Source organism: Canis aureus, chromosome 25 (genome assembly GCF_053574225.1).
Source record: "Canis aureus isolate CA01 chromosome 25, VMU_Caureus_v.1.0, whole genome shotgun sequence".
Classification (NCBI taxonomy): Eukaryota; Metazoa; Chordata; class Mammalia; order Carnivora; family Canidae; genus Canis; species Canis aureus.
Genome location: NC_135635.1, coordinates 44556031 through 44571762, shown reverse-complemented (window position 1 = coordinate 44571762; position 15732 = coordinate 44556031). Strand labels below are relative to the sequence as shown.

The 15732-nt window shown below is 38.6% G+C and overlaps 1 protein-coding gene across 19 annotated transcripts in view; it reads right to left on the bottom strand.

The window, feature by feature from the left end:
* ERC1 (ELKS/RAB6-interacting/CAST family member 1) overlaps nt 1–15732 on the bottom strand; it is a 534848-nt gene that overhangs the window by 45521 nt on the left and 473595 nt on the right. For 13 of the 19 annotated variants that reach the window (XR_013364494.1, XM_077871590.1, XM_077871600.1 and 10 more), the window contains one exon: nt 63–251. The exons of 1 other annotated variant lie outside the window; for it this stretch is intronic. Coding sequence is in view for 12 of the 18 variants with exons in the window: in XM_077871590.1 (XP_077727716.1) it covers nt 63–251 (189 nt within the window). In the remaining 6 variants the exon portion in view is untranslated. Of the gene's footprint in view, nt 1–62; nt 252–15732 lie in introns of those variants that run through there. 5 more of the 19 variants (XM_077871604.1, XM_077871607.1, XM_077871602.1 and 2 more) reach the window with 2 other exon arrangements.

Sequence of the window (15732 nt, the reverse complement as noted above, 5' to 3'; positions counted from 1 at the left end):
CCAATCTAAGTAGCAGCTGAATTTTACCAGTGTCTTGTCAAAAGTTCAAGTGAGAGACAGACCTGTTCCTGGGTCATCTTCTGCAGCTCATTCTCCCAAGCTGCCTGGTCATCGTCCAAGTTATAGGAAGCTGGTGGAGTAAGTCCACGGAGGATCAGGGGGTCTCGGTCATGGCAGAGGGCTGTCAGGTGTCCAATATACAACTTTAATTTGCTTCTATTTTGGTCAAGTTCTAAGAGGGGCTGGATGATCTGAAGTGAAAAAATTGAGGAAAGTCAAGGTCATTCTGAAACAAGAAGTTCAAATATCTTTATGCCTCCCAAGTCAAAGACAACTAAAGCTCCTCTAATCACCATTGACATCTTCAGGATTATAAAGAGATACAGTGCTGAGTGAAGTAAGTCAGTCGGAGAAGGACAAACATTATATGTTCTCATTCATTTGGGGAATATAAATAATAGTGAAAGGGAATATAAGGGAAGGGAGAAGAAATGTGTGGGAAATATCAGAAAGGGAGACAGAACGTAGACTGCTAACTCTGGGAAACGAACTAGAGGTGGTAGAAGGGGAGGAGGGCGGGGGGTGGGGGAATGGGTGATGGGCACTGGGGGTTATTCTGTATGTTAGTAAATTGAACACCAATAAAAAATAAATTAAAAAAAATAAAATAAAGAGATACAGTTCCACACACTCGAACATTTGCACTGTCCCACCCAACCACTTCTGTGAGACAGGTAGAGAGTGCTGGCTTAGTCTATCAATGCGAAACTGAGAGTTCCGTATTTAGGCAGGGGATTAAACACAGGACTAACTTGTTTTTAAAGAGATGACATTCCTGATATAGGAAGACTCCAGTTACCTCACAGTTTGTCTTCCCATTTATTTATGAGTGGTTACAAAAAACTGCTAGTGAAATCTGCTCACCGAAATCTGGACAACATATATTTCATGTGTTCCTTCACCTCCTGGAATGGAAGAAAAATTCTGTCTCTGGAGAAAGGGGCATGTTTTTCTTGGCCATGAGATGTGATGAGTGAACTCATTACTAAATCTGCCTCATCCTGGCTTAAGCTCCCCTCATTCATTTCACAGAGCTATCCGATATTCTTTTTAAACAGTGATTAATAAATTCTTATATAACACCAAACACCTGACTCACAGCCAAGGACTCTGAAATTCTCTCAGTTGTAACAATGGTTTGATGTTTTTCTTGAAAAAACAGTCCTGAATTAAAAAATTTTTTGTATTTCCTTTACTCTGGATGAATAACTATCCCTTGACTCCCTTTGGAAGCACATTAAATGACAGATGGCTTCTGCTCCAGAATTTCATCTGACAGCCCTCATGACAACACCCTGGTCAGGTACTTGGTAGTTGGTCAAAGCCTGGTGTACTTAGGAAGAATCCGTCCCAATCTCACATCTCAGAATGCTGAAATGTTAGAGCAGCATCTGCTTGATATATAGCAGCTGTGAGAGCTGTGAAGCCCCATCAAAATGCTGGCAATTCTCACAATGTTCCCAGGGCATACAAGGCAGAGGTCTACACCTACTGCATGTCACTAGGCTGGCATTTTCGATGCACAGGACACCTCTGGCCCACCTCATGAATAAGGAGCTCAATAATCTTCATTTACAGAAACAAGGACTGGCATTACTTTCAAAAGTGACACTGATCTCTCCCTGGCCTCCTCAGAGGCCTGCTCTTGATTCTTTGTGTCTTTCAGAATTCTTGAAATGAACAAAGTTTTATATTTTTCATTATGAAATCAATACATGTTTTATTCTGAAAAATATGGTGAAAAAGTATAAAAGTAGTAAAATAGTAATAAAGTAATAAAATAGGCTATCAGTGCTCCAACAAGACTACCATTTGCAACATTGGTGATTTTCTTGTATGTCTTTTTATAAACTTTTATACATTAGCTTTTAACAATTTGCTTGATACACTGTTTATCTGTTCAGTGCTGTATTATAAATACTATTCCAACATCATGTATTCCTGGAAAACATGGTTTTTAATGGTTGCTTTATAAATATACCACATTTCCTCTTTCTGATATTATTTCCATGAAATAATTAAGAGAGGGAACAGCCAGGGCTTAATGGCTAAAATAATCTTTAGCTTACTAAAGAGATCAGAGTTCAGAGTTTAGGCCTATTTAATATTACATATGATAGAAATCGAAGCCTGGATATACAAACCAGAGAAAGTAAATCAACTTAGCATTATTTTACTTTTTAAACTCACATACACAATTCTTTAAGATAAAGGTTAAACACTTGGGTGCTGGTGTGGAAGGCTCTTGGGTTTTATAAGAGAACCCTAGTCAGCAGGCTCATGGCACCAGTTTTATCTGACATTTCCTACCAATGATAGACATATTAACACTGTCAATCACAGAAGGGATTGTTTCAATTAAAGCAGAGGATTTGGAAAGTTGGATGAGTTTTCACAAACATCACCAATCTCTTGAAAAGAGTTGCGTTTTATTCCTTTTTTTTTTTTAATTTTTATTTATTTATGATAGTCATAGAGAGAGAGAGAGAGGCAGAGACACAGGCAGAGGGAGAAGCAGGCTCCATGCACCGGGAGCCCGATGTGGGATTCGATCCCAGGTCTCCAGGATCGCACCCTGGGCCACAGGCAGGCGCCAAACAGCTGCGCCACCCAGGGATCCCTGAATTTTATTTCTGACCACAAATGCATACTCACTGCAGAAAGTTTTATAAGGAATTCCAAAGCATAATCTTTAAAAGCAGTTTAAAAGCAGTATTTCTTTTTTTTTTTTTTAAACAATTTTATTTATTCATGAGAGGCACAGAGAGAGAGAGGCAGAGACACAGGCAGAGGGAGAAGCAGGCTCCATGCAGGGAGCCCGACTCGGGAACTGATCCCGGGTCTTCAGGATCACGCCCTGGGCTGAAGACAGCGCCAAACTGCTGAGCCACCCGGGCTGCCCTAAAAGCAGTATTTCTTTAAATGCATGCACACTTTGCACTTCAGTAACTAAACTGCCTAGTCATGGTTCTATTACCACACACCCAATCCTTAAGGCCTCCACACAATGCATCCCTATTTCATTTTACTTTTTTTTTTTTTAAACTTGGCCTTTTCTTTCATAGACACACTGATAACAAATTTGGGGGTGGGAGTTCTCTTTTGGGATTTCCACTTATTCCTATTCTGTGTGTGTGTCTATAGTTGTTATCACATCTGGGCTACAAGGCTGAATAAGCTGGTATCTCAGATAATTAATGTTTGAATGCGAAAACTGGCATAGAAATGACCACAGAGAAAGGGGACAATGTGATAAATGGTAGTATTGGAGAAGTCAAATTTCTTATAGGTAAATGGAATTTAGAAAGACACTACCTCACCACTATATGACTTGAGATGAAAAAATTTTTCGTTTTAGGGATTCCTGGGTGGCTCAGAGGTTTAGTGCCTGCCTTTGGCCCAGGGCGTGATCCTGGAGTTCCGAGATCAAGTCCCGCATCGGGCTCCGGGCATGGAGTCTGCTTCTCCCTCTGCCTGTGTCTCTGCCTCTCTCTCTCTCTCCCTCTATGTCTATCATGAATAAATAAAATCTTAAAAAAAATTTTTTTTTCATTTTAGGTCCTTGCTCTTAAAGATAAATTTCAAGTTGATTTAAATGCATTTCATGCTGAAGTGCTAACTGATTAAAAAACATGAGAGTCAAAACAAAAACAAAAACAAAACCATGAGAGTCTTTTGCACTCTAGAATTTTTCAAAGTCAAAATTAAAAAGTCAAAAAATGATGGAATTTGACATATTTTCCATTGATAAAAATTCATTCCGTTGTAATAGCCCAGATGTCTGTCCTTTCTTTCTATGTTAAAGGAAATCACTTAAAAAAAAAAAAAAAAAAAAAGAAAAAAACTCCATAGAGTTTACTATGTGAAAGCATAGGAAACAGCCCAAATAGCATATTCCCAAATCTACCACTAGAAAAAAAAAAAATAAAAAAAAAAAAAAATAAAAGGAAAAAAGAAAAAATCACTTTGACCTCTCTGGGACACATTTTAACCATGTCAATCATGTAGGAAATGCCCTTATCTCTTCCTTTTCCCTTCTATCTGACTTGGGCAGGCCACTTAGAAAAGAAATCACATTTCCCACAAGGTGGAACTGCCACTGTCTAATCTCAAGAGGGAAGAGGGACACTTGCCAAGTAGAATGAGGGTGCCTTATAGCATCCATTAATTATGTCTTCTGTCCACATGTAACCTCAATATACTGCCAAGAAGTCTTACCAAAAACTATCAGAAATGTGGTCAGGCCACATTAATTCTATAGTTATGCAGAACAATAGTTATACACCTTTTTTGGAAAAAAGAAATTAAAAAGTGAACTTGTCGAGACTTCTGCTTATATAAAATATAATGCCAAATGGCAATATTCCCCCAATCCTATATTTACCAAATTGTTAAGGAAAAGAATTTAAATTGTAAAAAGGAATGAGAGACTTTTTGGTTGACATACAGATAGCTTTGCTTTGTTTCTTCTTGCAAGGATTTATTTGCTTACGTACTAGATTCTCAAACTGACTTCACAGGCCAGCATTTGATGACATATGCTGACAGAGGACAGTGATCTTCTGCAGTGTTTTTTTTAACCTCCTTTCCACTTAAGTGAGATTAGATGGGTAAAGGTTTCTGAGAAGACAGATGAGTTGCTCCTGTATTGTTCGATGTAGATTGTAACTGAAAATTCCAGAGTACTCCATTTCTGCAACCCATTTACCTCTGATATCTAAACATACTTTCTTAGACCATTTGGCTCTTCATACCAAGAGGGAATGTGCGGAGTGAGACTCCTAATTAGTCCAGTATATAGCCTGCTTTTCTCTTCCCACTCTGTTTTCTGTGTCAGACATGTACTCTAAGTATAGGTTAATCTGTTGTAACACATTCTAGGAATTCATTTTGAAAGGAATGGGGTATTTTCACGATAAAGACTGAATGAATAGGTACTGAATATTATTTGGGACTTAGGCATTTGCTCTTGGGTAACTCATATTTTGTTGTTTGGAAGATACCATTTAAAAAAAATTTGGAAGATACCATTTTTTTAAAAAACTAATATTTATTGATCATTTACTGTGTTCCTGGTAACTTATTTTTAAATTTACTATGATTCTTCTGTAGTTAACTCACTGCCCTTAATTGGCTACAAAATTTTTTTGTTCCTCTTTCTCTCTGCTGCTGAAGCTTTCAGAGGCAGGTTCAAACGTCCACATGTTAACAGCATAAATGCTAGTGGTAGTTTTGATTTCTCACTGGGTTACCATTATACTTCTGTCCCCCAAAGTAGGTACATCAAGAAGTCCCAGAACAGTAACATATTAACTTCCCAGAGACATTACTCTCTTAATTGAATTCTTGTCCAGAGGCCCAGCAGAGAGCTAATTCTGAAAAGTAAAAAAATGAAACAAGAAAATAAAATTCATCAATCTAGTCTCAAAGCCTTTTTCCCCTCAATAACTAAGCTTATCTTCTTGGTCAAAAAAGGACTTCAGCTTCAGAAAGATGAAGGATAGTGTAAGTCTCTTCACAAAGGTTTGGAGCTTTGTATTACGTTTTCACTTAAGTGCAGCTATTCGGTGAAAGGATAGAGTTCTTAAAAAAATATAGTAATCCTCATAAATATTTTTGCTACATTGATTAGATATGCTGCATATCAAATGACATATAGTGAACCTAAAGTTATATAATTCACTTAACTTTTAGTAAATGCCTTTGTGCCGTGCATTTCATATTTGGTTTTAGCGAATTTAAAATAGGTGTGGTTCTAGTATACATTAAAAAAAATCATGAAATAATGGAACAAATGGTTGATTGTATATAAAAATTGAAATGCATTAAATTCATGATTTATTTTTAAGTTTACTTTTGAAGTTTACTTCAGGAAAACACTTAAATTGCTAAATAAACTTGGCCTCGATTGATTTCTTAAAGATTTTATTTATTGCATCAAGATTTTTTTTTTTTTAATTTTTTTTAAATTTTTATTTATTTATGATAGTCACAGAGACAGAGAGAGAGAGAGAGAGAGAGAGAGAGAGGCAGAGACACAGGCAGCGGGAGAAGCAGGCTCCATGCACCGGGAGCCCGATGTGGGATTCGATCTGGGGTCTCCAGGATCGCGCCCTGGGCCAAAGGCAGGCGCCAAACCGCTGCGTCACCCAGGGATCCCTGCATCAAGATTTTATTTATTCATGAGAGACGCAGTGAGAGAGGCAGAGACATAGGCAGAGGGAGAAGCAGGCTCCCTATGGGGAGCCTGATGCCGAACTCAGTCCTAGGAACTCAGGATCACGACTTGAGCCAAAGGCTGACGTTCAACCATTGAGCAACCCAAGTGCCCTGAGATTTTATTTATTTGAGACAGAGAGAGGGAAAGAAAGGGGCGGGGGGAGAGAATGAGCAGGTGGTGAGCAGCAGAGGGAGAGGGAGAAGCAGACTCCTCCCTGAGCAGGGAGCCCGATGCAGGCTCAATCCCACGACCCCTGGGATCATGACTTGAGCTGAAGGTAGATGTTTACCTCACTGAGCCACGCAGACACCCTCTATTTGCCTTGATTTAAAGCTTAGCTTAACTTAGTCTTCATGTAAAAAGTTATAAAATTCAAGTTTTTAAAAAATTTTAATAGTCCCTGAGATCTAACCTCTTTTTTTTTTTTTTCTTTTGGGAGGCAGAATAAGAATCTTAAGCAGGCCCCACACCCAGCATGGAGTCCACCATGGGGCTTGATCTCATGACCCTGATATCATGACCTCAGCCAAAATCAAGAGTTGGATGCTTAATTGACTGAACCACACAGGCACCCCTGAGTTCCAACTTCTTAATTAACTTTCCTATTTGAAGTCCAAACAGAAGGACATTAATGGATTCTCTAAATATTTTTGGTGTTACAGTCCTTACCCATTTTTAATCCTACCAAATAGAAAAAAAATACATACATTTGAGAATGGCCTCATTTGATACTTCTCCTGCAAGAGGTACACTGAACAAAGATATGCCTACCAGGTCTGCACTCTCAAAATAACCCATAAAAAGTCAAAACTTCATATCACTTTATGAGATAGACCTATATGGCCCCCACCAAAAACCAAACCTTATTGTTAAAATTGAGAATTTGAGGAATTTTAATAGCTTTTGACTTAGTTTTAGAGGACTAGTCATTGAAAATCAATTCTATAGTAGCACAGCTGCTTTTCTTATAGTCAATAAACCTCCAAAATTTCAGGAAAAATTTACACATAACCCAAAATTAAAGGCAAGTAACTTAAAGGCTCCAAATCCTGACCCTCACTTCATAACTATTTTTCACATTTATCTACTATTTTATAGAATGTGACCATCTTACATTTATCTTCCAAGCCAAAAATAAAGATCATGACAAAAGGAAAACAATATAGAATATTCCTTGTGTTAGAAATATTTATTAAGTAACTCAAATATGAATTCTGTAGCAAAGCAGAATCCTTTCTTCAGCCTCCCTTACAGAAGACCTGCTATTATTACGACAGTTAATGAAAAATTTAGACCAGCTCAATTAACATTCTCAGGACTATATCTATATACTGGTGACAAAAATTCTCTCTTTAACCTAACTTTAGTTATGCTTCCCTGAACTCTCTTCTCAACTGCACCTTAAATTTGTGGCTTCTGTGTTCATCTCTACATTGCCCAGCCCTAGCAAGAATTCTGCTAAATTGGTTTATTAAGAATCTCCCATTCTTGCTATTTGATCGCCATAAATGTCAGATCAGGTTCCTCATCCTGCACCATTCCCCAGGTTGATATCCGGCCTGCCTTTAGCATGGATCCTATAGGGTCAGTTTAGCCAGAATGCACTTCGCCCTGATGTGTCCTCTCAGTAAGCGACCATCCACTGATCCCCACCCTGCTCCCTACCTAACCATTTCCATTATTTTTGTTGTATTCACTTCAAAGATTATTAAGCACAATCTTTCTCTCCACTGAAAAACTCCATTGCAGTGGTCCCTATACCTATCACAATGGTCCTGAATAAAGTCTGTCTTACTGTTTTTAAATGAGAACGGATATTTTTTTTTTCTTTAACACTGGGTAAAGGAGAGGAATAGTAAATACTCAGCTATCACTAGGAGTTCAGATCCAAGGACCACTGGGGTCACTGAGATGAATAAATGTTAATCAGAAATCTTACCACAGGGGATCCCTGGGTGGCTCAGTGGTTTAGCGCCTGCCTTTGGCCCAGGGCGTGATTCTGGAGTCCCGGAATTGAGTCCCGCATCAGGCTCCCTGCATGGAGCCTGCTTCTCCCTCTGCCTGTATCTCTGCCTCTCTGCCTCTCTCTCTCTCTCTGTGTCTCTCATGAATAAATCAATAAAATCTTAAAAAAAAAAACAAAACAAATGACTTCCCCATTCTATAGTCAAGTTCCACGGCTATTTACTTAGGAATGAGAAATTATGAGAAAAAAATTCTAGGAATGGGGGAGAAAAATGAGGCAGAAGAGAGGCTCCTACTCTTTGAGTAGGGGAGCCAAATGAAAGCTGATGCTATGTTTAAAAGGAAAAAACTAGCTAGGCAGTTGGCCACAGGCAAAAATGGCAGCTTCAACTCCTTGCATGCCTGTGCACATACCTGAGTACTGAAATTGGAACTCATGCTTTATTTGATCCTTTGAGATCTGGTGCCTAAAGTACCCCTGCTATAACTGTTTGCTACAGTCAAGTACAACAACACTTCCTGGCATGATTACATGACTGCTAGACAGATGGATTTGAAAAACAGTAACATACTTGTTGCCTGCTGGGCAAACCACAATAACAACCTATCACAACATCTCATTTTCTTCTCTTTCTAATGAAATGTACCAACTGCACTGGAAGTGGAAGAGAAGACCAAGTGGAACCTTCTAACCTTGCCAGTACGTCAACAAACAAGGAATGACATAAGAAAGGATGTGAAAATACATTATAGGGAGCACATCCATTGGCTCCTTCTCAGTTTATAGGAACACAGAAAAGAGTCAAGTGTGATTATCTAGTAACTATGAGATTGGATAGTTTATCTGTATAAGCACTCCCAAACAGAGGCTAGTGTCTAGAGGGGACTGTTTTGTGATTAGCTTATTTCAAGGTCAGTTTAAAGGTGTGTATGCGTACATCTTAAAGAGTTGAAGGGGTAGACAAAGATAGTTTGCCATTAGTCATTATTATTTCAACTCTAGTGTCAAATCAAATGCAATAGGACTATGTAGATATTTAGAAGTCCACTGTGGAATGCTCACAGAGAGGCTGTGGCCACTGAGGGGCTCATTCTAGCATAGCAAGAGATCATTTAATATTTTCTCTGTCAATATGGCTCCTCATTAAATGGTGCTTAACAAGAACATGGCCAAGGCAGGTGTAAGTGGGAGAGAAGGAGTGTCTATCACTTGGAATGCATGGGATAACATAAATGTATCTGGAGCTATGTACAGATATCAGAAATGGGTGTCTGTGCTATTTAGAGAAAGATTATTTACATATAAGAATTTGATCTCTTAAAGTTAAAATCAGAAATAACCAGGAAACAAACTGACAGGTTAGAGACACATGATTTGGTGTGTATGAGAAGGCACAATTATGTGCTTGCAGTGGCAGGAGGGTGACAAGGAAAAGATCAAAGGAAAGATCTGAGCAAAATGGCCCTTAGCCATTTTATTTCATTTATTTTCAGCTTGAGCACAACTCTGCCAACTGAAAGGATAGGTGTGTTTCTGGATATTATAAAAGAGCACTTCAAGAACTGAAACCAGTACCATGACAAGAGGCACAAAGGGTGACTCCTTAACTTCTTTTTCTCATTACTATAGATTGAAATAAAGCTAGGATCCTACTGAGGTCACAGTGAATTCCAGGAGAGGTTAGGGTATGCATCCCCTACTTTCACCCAAGCAGCATCACTATGCTGCTCTTCCTTTCCTCTCTACCTCTCTCCTCCTGACCTACCAGCATGAAGAATCTTTATTTCCATTCAAAACATACATATCAAAAAATATCATATATCTGAGAATATAGGAAGGGATCTTGGCTGCTCTGACAGAGGTATCCTTGGATTTATGTCTGCCATAGTCAATCAGGAAATCATATTCATTTATTTATTTTTTATTTATTTATTTTTTTAATTTTTATTTATTTATGATAGTCACAGAGAGAGAGAGAGAGGCGCAGAGACACAGGCAGAGAGAGAAGCAGGCTCCATGCACCGGGAGCCCGATGTGGGATTCGATCCCGGGTCTCCAGGATCGCGCCCTGGGCCAAAGGCAGGCGCCAAACCGCTGCGCCACCCAGGGATCCCCATTTATTTATTTTTTAAAAGATTTTATTTATTTATTCATGAAAGACACACACACACACACACACACACACACACACACACACACACACAGAGTGGCAGAGACACAGGCAGAGGGAGAAGCAGGCTCCATGCACGGAGCCTGACATGGGACTCGATCCCAGGTCTCCAGGATCAGGTCCTGGGTTGAAGGCCGCGCTAAACCGCTGAGCCACCCGGGCTGCCGTAGGAAATCATATTTAAAAAGCAAATTCTTTCTGAAAATTTTATACACCATGAACAACAAATCCCACGGATTAACGATTTCTAAACATTACCTCTTTCACCTTTGGAGTCATCCAGGCTTTGGGTGGAAGAAAAAAAAAATTTGGGGAAAACAAAAATTAGGAAGATGGTTTTCTCTACTCATTTTCTTTGAGAATAAAACCTCCCATATAGTCACTGAATTAATCTCCTCCCTCTAAAAGTTAAAATTGCTTAGCAAAACACAAACTCTGATGGATATCACCATTTCAGTATTACTAGTAGGCTGATGCTAAGCAAAGCTTTATTATTTGAGGATAAAAATATTACTATGACAAAATAGGCTCATCATAAAAATACCAGAAATCCTACAAATTGTGACTGATGTTACTTACATAAGTTAACAGCTAGGGGGAATTCAGGATTAAGGAACCTGGGGCAGGCCAAGCCTTTTTGTGTATGTATGACTCAATTTTTGGAAGAAGGATCCATGTGCCCTGATTCCCTCTGATCTAAGACAGGGCTTATTAAGTATTGATTAATGATCAACTCTGAAGTCTATGGCAGAGTACAGCAGTCCCAAAAGAATGCAAGGAACAGAGTGGTCAGAAAGAACAACACAAGTGCTCTGACAGAGCTGACAGATGCTGAGGGAAAAATGGCAGAGTTCCTGGCAAGTAAAAAAATGCCAGCAGACCAAAGGAGAAAGCTCCAAGGATCCAGAAATGGGAGTCCATCTAGGCTGAAGCAGGTGAAGTTATGATATTCAACAGAGTAGGGAGGTTCCTAGTATAGCTGTAAAGTCACTTGATAGTGGGGGGAAAAGGTTATGTTTGTACAGAATCTTCACATTTCTTTTATCTACCAGGCTCTAGCCCCAGCTTTTAGTCATCATGAAAAAGTTACCAAACCTATGGACCCACATTCAAATTTTTAACAGTTTTAGTGAGGAAATACAAAAGACATAAACCATGTTTCCGATATAATCAGAATACCTAACACATTATGGGTGTTTAGAAAATAGGAAACAGAATGAAAAAGTGAAGTAGAAATTCCAACTCTAAAGATGAAGCAAAGTGGAAAAGCAACAAGAGAATACATCTTCGCTTCACCATGTTAACCTGCTGATGTCATTAGTGCTCTTCTTGGTCTCCTTCCAGAGAGTATACTTTCAGTGTCACTCACAGCAACTAACAGAAAGAATAGCTCTCTCCATGCTTTAAGCAATCTGCTCAAATACAATTTGAGGGGTTTCTTCATACTCTGTTGCTTTGTAGGCTTCAGCAGCTGAAACCTTATATATTGAGCTGTTAATGCTGATAAGAAATAGAAAGCCTTAGATCATCCACAGGAAGCAAAGTCTTTGCCATCTTCATCTAAGCAGTAAGGTCTCATTTGGTTTGGTGTACTTCTGTATTTGTCTATCTTATAACAATATTCACATTATTCCCAGATGTATCATTTCAAAGAATACTGCAAAGCCATTCTAAGCCTGACATTTGTGTCTCAGACTATCTTGTGAGTTCAGTGGTGTATGTTTTATGTACCCGACGGTTTTCAGATTTCCCTGGTTTCATTAACATGTCCATCTAAACGATCATATTTTTCTGTGCAGAAGAATAAAACATCAGGTTCATGTATTACTTAACAACCCCCTCCCTGCCCCCATACTGTATGGTTTCATTGGAAGGCATCAGGCTCCTCTGAGCTGGAAATCCTGCATCCCAGTGTCTCTTGGAGCAATTACAACTTGTACCTTCCAGGAAACCACATTTGTTTGCCTGGCTGCTTGCCTTATCTGCTTTCCTGTTAGTTACTTCACTCATGAAATTTTTTGCTAGTTAACTATGGAATTAAAGTAATGTAGATGGTCCTCTGTATCTTATGATCTTACTTAGAATCTTACTGACTTGAATATTTGGCAAAAGCTGCTGTGGCATCTCACACCTTACAGCACCACACTCCAAGCAGTCACAGTAGCCTCCATTCTTTAGTGCCAAGGAAGGCAATGTGGCTAGCTGTGGCCATAAACATAACTCATTCAAACATGGTAGCCATAAGCAGGCAGGGCCTTGGCTGGTAATCATGTTAATTACTGGGCATCTAGTTTCAAAGACCGGTGAAGAAAGGCTTTTTCACCCAGAGGCTGCCCTTACCAGAGTCCGATTTATATCACTGATGTTATCTGCTATAGAACATTTGCACTGTATTGGTAGCTCTGTGAGGAAGTGAAAAACTCTACAGCAATACTGTGGAGTAGTTAAGAACATTGGCTCTGGAAATTGGTTTAATTCCAGGCTCTGCAACATTCTCACTATGAGACCTAGGACAGTTACTTTGGGGACAGTGTATTTTACGGGGTTGTAATAGTCCTGTGTTTACTATATAGAAAACTCCTTCAAAAATTATTAACTATTATTTTCAAGAATCTATTTCATCATCTATAAAATGCATTCAAGTCCATGTAAAATATAAGTAATTCTTCATAGCTTTAGCTGACAATTTTTTAAAAAGATTTTATTTATTTATTCATGAGAGACAGAGAGAGAGTGGCAGAGACAAAGGCAGAGGGAGAAGCAGGCTCTATGCAGGGAGCCTGATGTGGGACTCGATCCAGGCATCCCAGGATCACGCCCCGAGCTGAAGGCAGACGCCCACCACTGAGCCACCCAGACGTCCCTGACATTCTTTAAAAAAAAAAAAAAAAAAGATTTTATTTATTTATTTGAGAGAGCAAGTGAGTGAGAGAAGATGAAGGGGAAGGGGCAGAGGGAGAAGGAGCAGCAGACCTCCTGCTGCGCAAGGAGCCTGACATGGGGCTCCATCTTGGGGTTCTGGGACCATGACCTGAGCCGAAGGAAGGTACCCAACTGACTGAACCACCTGAGTGCTCCTTTAGCTGACATTCTGACCCTGAGGACATTTTAACCCTATCATCTGTATTTAGCTCCGCCAACTACTGTGGACAGTGAGATAACAACATGGGAAATGTTGAGCAATAGGCCAGAGGTTGGTAAATTACAGTCCATGAACCAAATTTAACAGCACTGCCTGTTTTCTATAATCCATCATCTAAGAATGGTTTTTATGTTTTCAAAGGGTTGAAAAGAGAGAAAAGAATATTTGATAACATGTAGAAATTATATAAAAATCAAATTTCAGCACTCATAAATAAAGTTGTATTAGATCAGAGTCATGCTCATTTATTTACACATTGCTTTCACACTGCAGCAGCAGAGCTGAATAGTGATAACAGAGTGCAGAGTTCATAAAATATAAACTATTGACTGTATGAATCTTTATAAAAAAATCTGCCAATCCCCACAATGGATCAATTGCAGATGATAGGGTTAAGTGTAATATTAAGAAATTCTTATAATTTTCTCAAAGACTAGTTAAGAAATAAGTAATAATTACCATTAAAAAGTTCAATTCATAACTACAATGAGATTATTACCTTACTCCTGTCAGAATGGCTAAAATAAAAAACAGACACAAAAATTTTGGCGAGGATGTGGAGAAAAAGGAACCTTATGCACTGTTGGTGGGAATGCAAACTGGTACAGTCACTGTGAAAACAGATGGCGGTTCCTCAAAAAAATTAAAAATAGAACTACCCTATGATCTAGTAATTGCATTACTGGCTACTTATTAAGAATACAAAAACACTAATTCAAAGTGATACAGGCACCCCTATGTTTATTGCAGCATGATCTATAATAGCCAAACTATGGAGGCAGCTCAAGTGTCCATTGATAGATGAATGGATAAAGAAGATGCAGTCTACATATACAATGGAATATTATTCATCCATAAAAAAGAGTGAAATCTTGCCATTTGCAATGACATGGATGGAGCCAGAGTATTATGCTAAGTGAAATAAGTCAGAGAAAGGCAAACATCATATGATTTCACTCATATATGGAATTTAAGAAAGAAAACAAATGAGTAAAATAAAGGAAAGGTAAACCAAAAACCACACTATTAACTATAAAGAACATGCTGATGGTTACCAGAGGGGAGGTAGGTAGTAGGATGGAGAAAATAGAGGATGAAGATTAAAGAGAATACATTTTTCATGATTAAAAAAAAATGAAATGAAAGAAAAATCAATTCACAATGAATATTATTTGCATCAAGAGTAATATCGAGGGATCCCTGGGTGGCGCAGCGGTTTGGCGCCTGCCTTTGGCCTGGGGCGCGATCCTGGAGACCCGGGATCGAATTCCACGTCGGGCTCCCGGCGCATGGAGCCTGCTTCTTCCTCTGCCTGTGTCTCTCTGCCTCTCTCTCTCTCTGTGTGACTATCATAAATTAAAAAAAAAAAAAAAAAGGAGTAATATCGAAACAAAACAAAACAATGGTGAAATAGAAAAATGAATTTGGCAATAAGCATAGAAAGAAAATTCAGTTGCAGAAAGTTATAATTAGTAAAATCTGATATGGGCAAAACTCTGAATGATAAATAAAATCATTATACATTATATATGGAAAAGAACCGATACTAAAATGGTTCAGTAGAATAAGAATATTGAAAAAATTGGATGTTTTCAATTACACATATGGAAAATTCATAAAATTAAATGGAATTAACTTGGTTTAAGCTCCAGCAAATATTCAGTGAAAATTCCCTGACAGTGGGTCTATCTTGATTTAAATGTTTGTGAATACATCAAATATTTCTTTCGAGTCAAACATTCTCAAGGTTAAACAAAAATTAAACATTAATGGGATCAAAACAGCATCCTGTACTCATTTTCAGGACAGAACATAAAAGATGGGAGGGATTTTAGAGATCATGTAGGTCATCTACTCCCCTTCTCCTCACTCTACTTTCTAAATGAAAATTTCAAGACCTGAAGAGGTAACATGACCTGTAAATATGGGTAGGAGCTATGTTGCTCAGTTAGTGGCCATACATCACAGCTTGATGCTTCTCACCTTGAACAATTATAGAACATGCAGGCTTTATTAACTGCTTTTTATCTGAATAGTCCCTGTGGACAAGGTAACTTTCTGAATGGTAACTGGGCTTTCAGACTGTGTTCTCTATTTTCTTTTCTTTTTTTTTTTTTTTAAAGATTTTATTTATTCATGAGAGACACAGAAAGAGAGAGGCAGAGACACAGGCA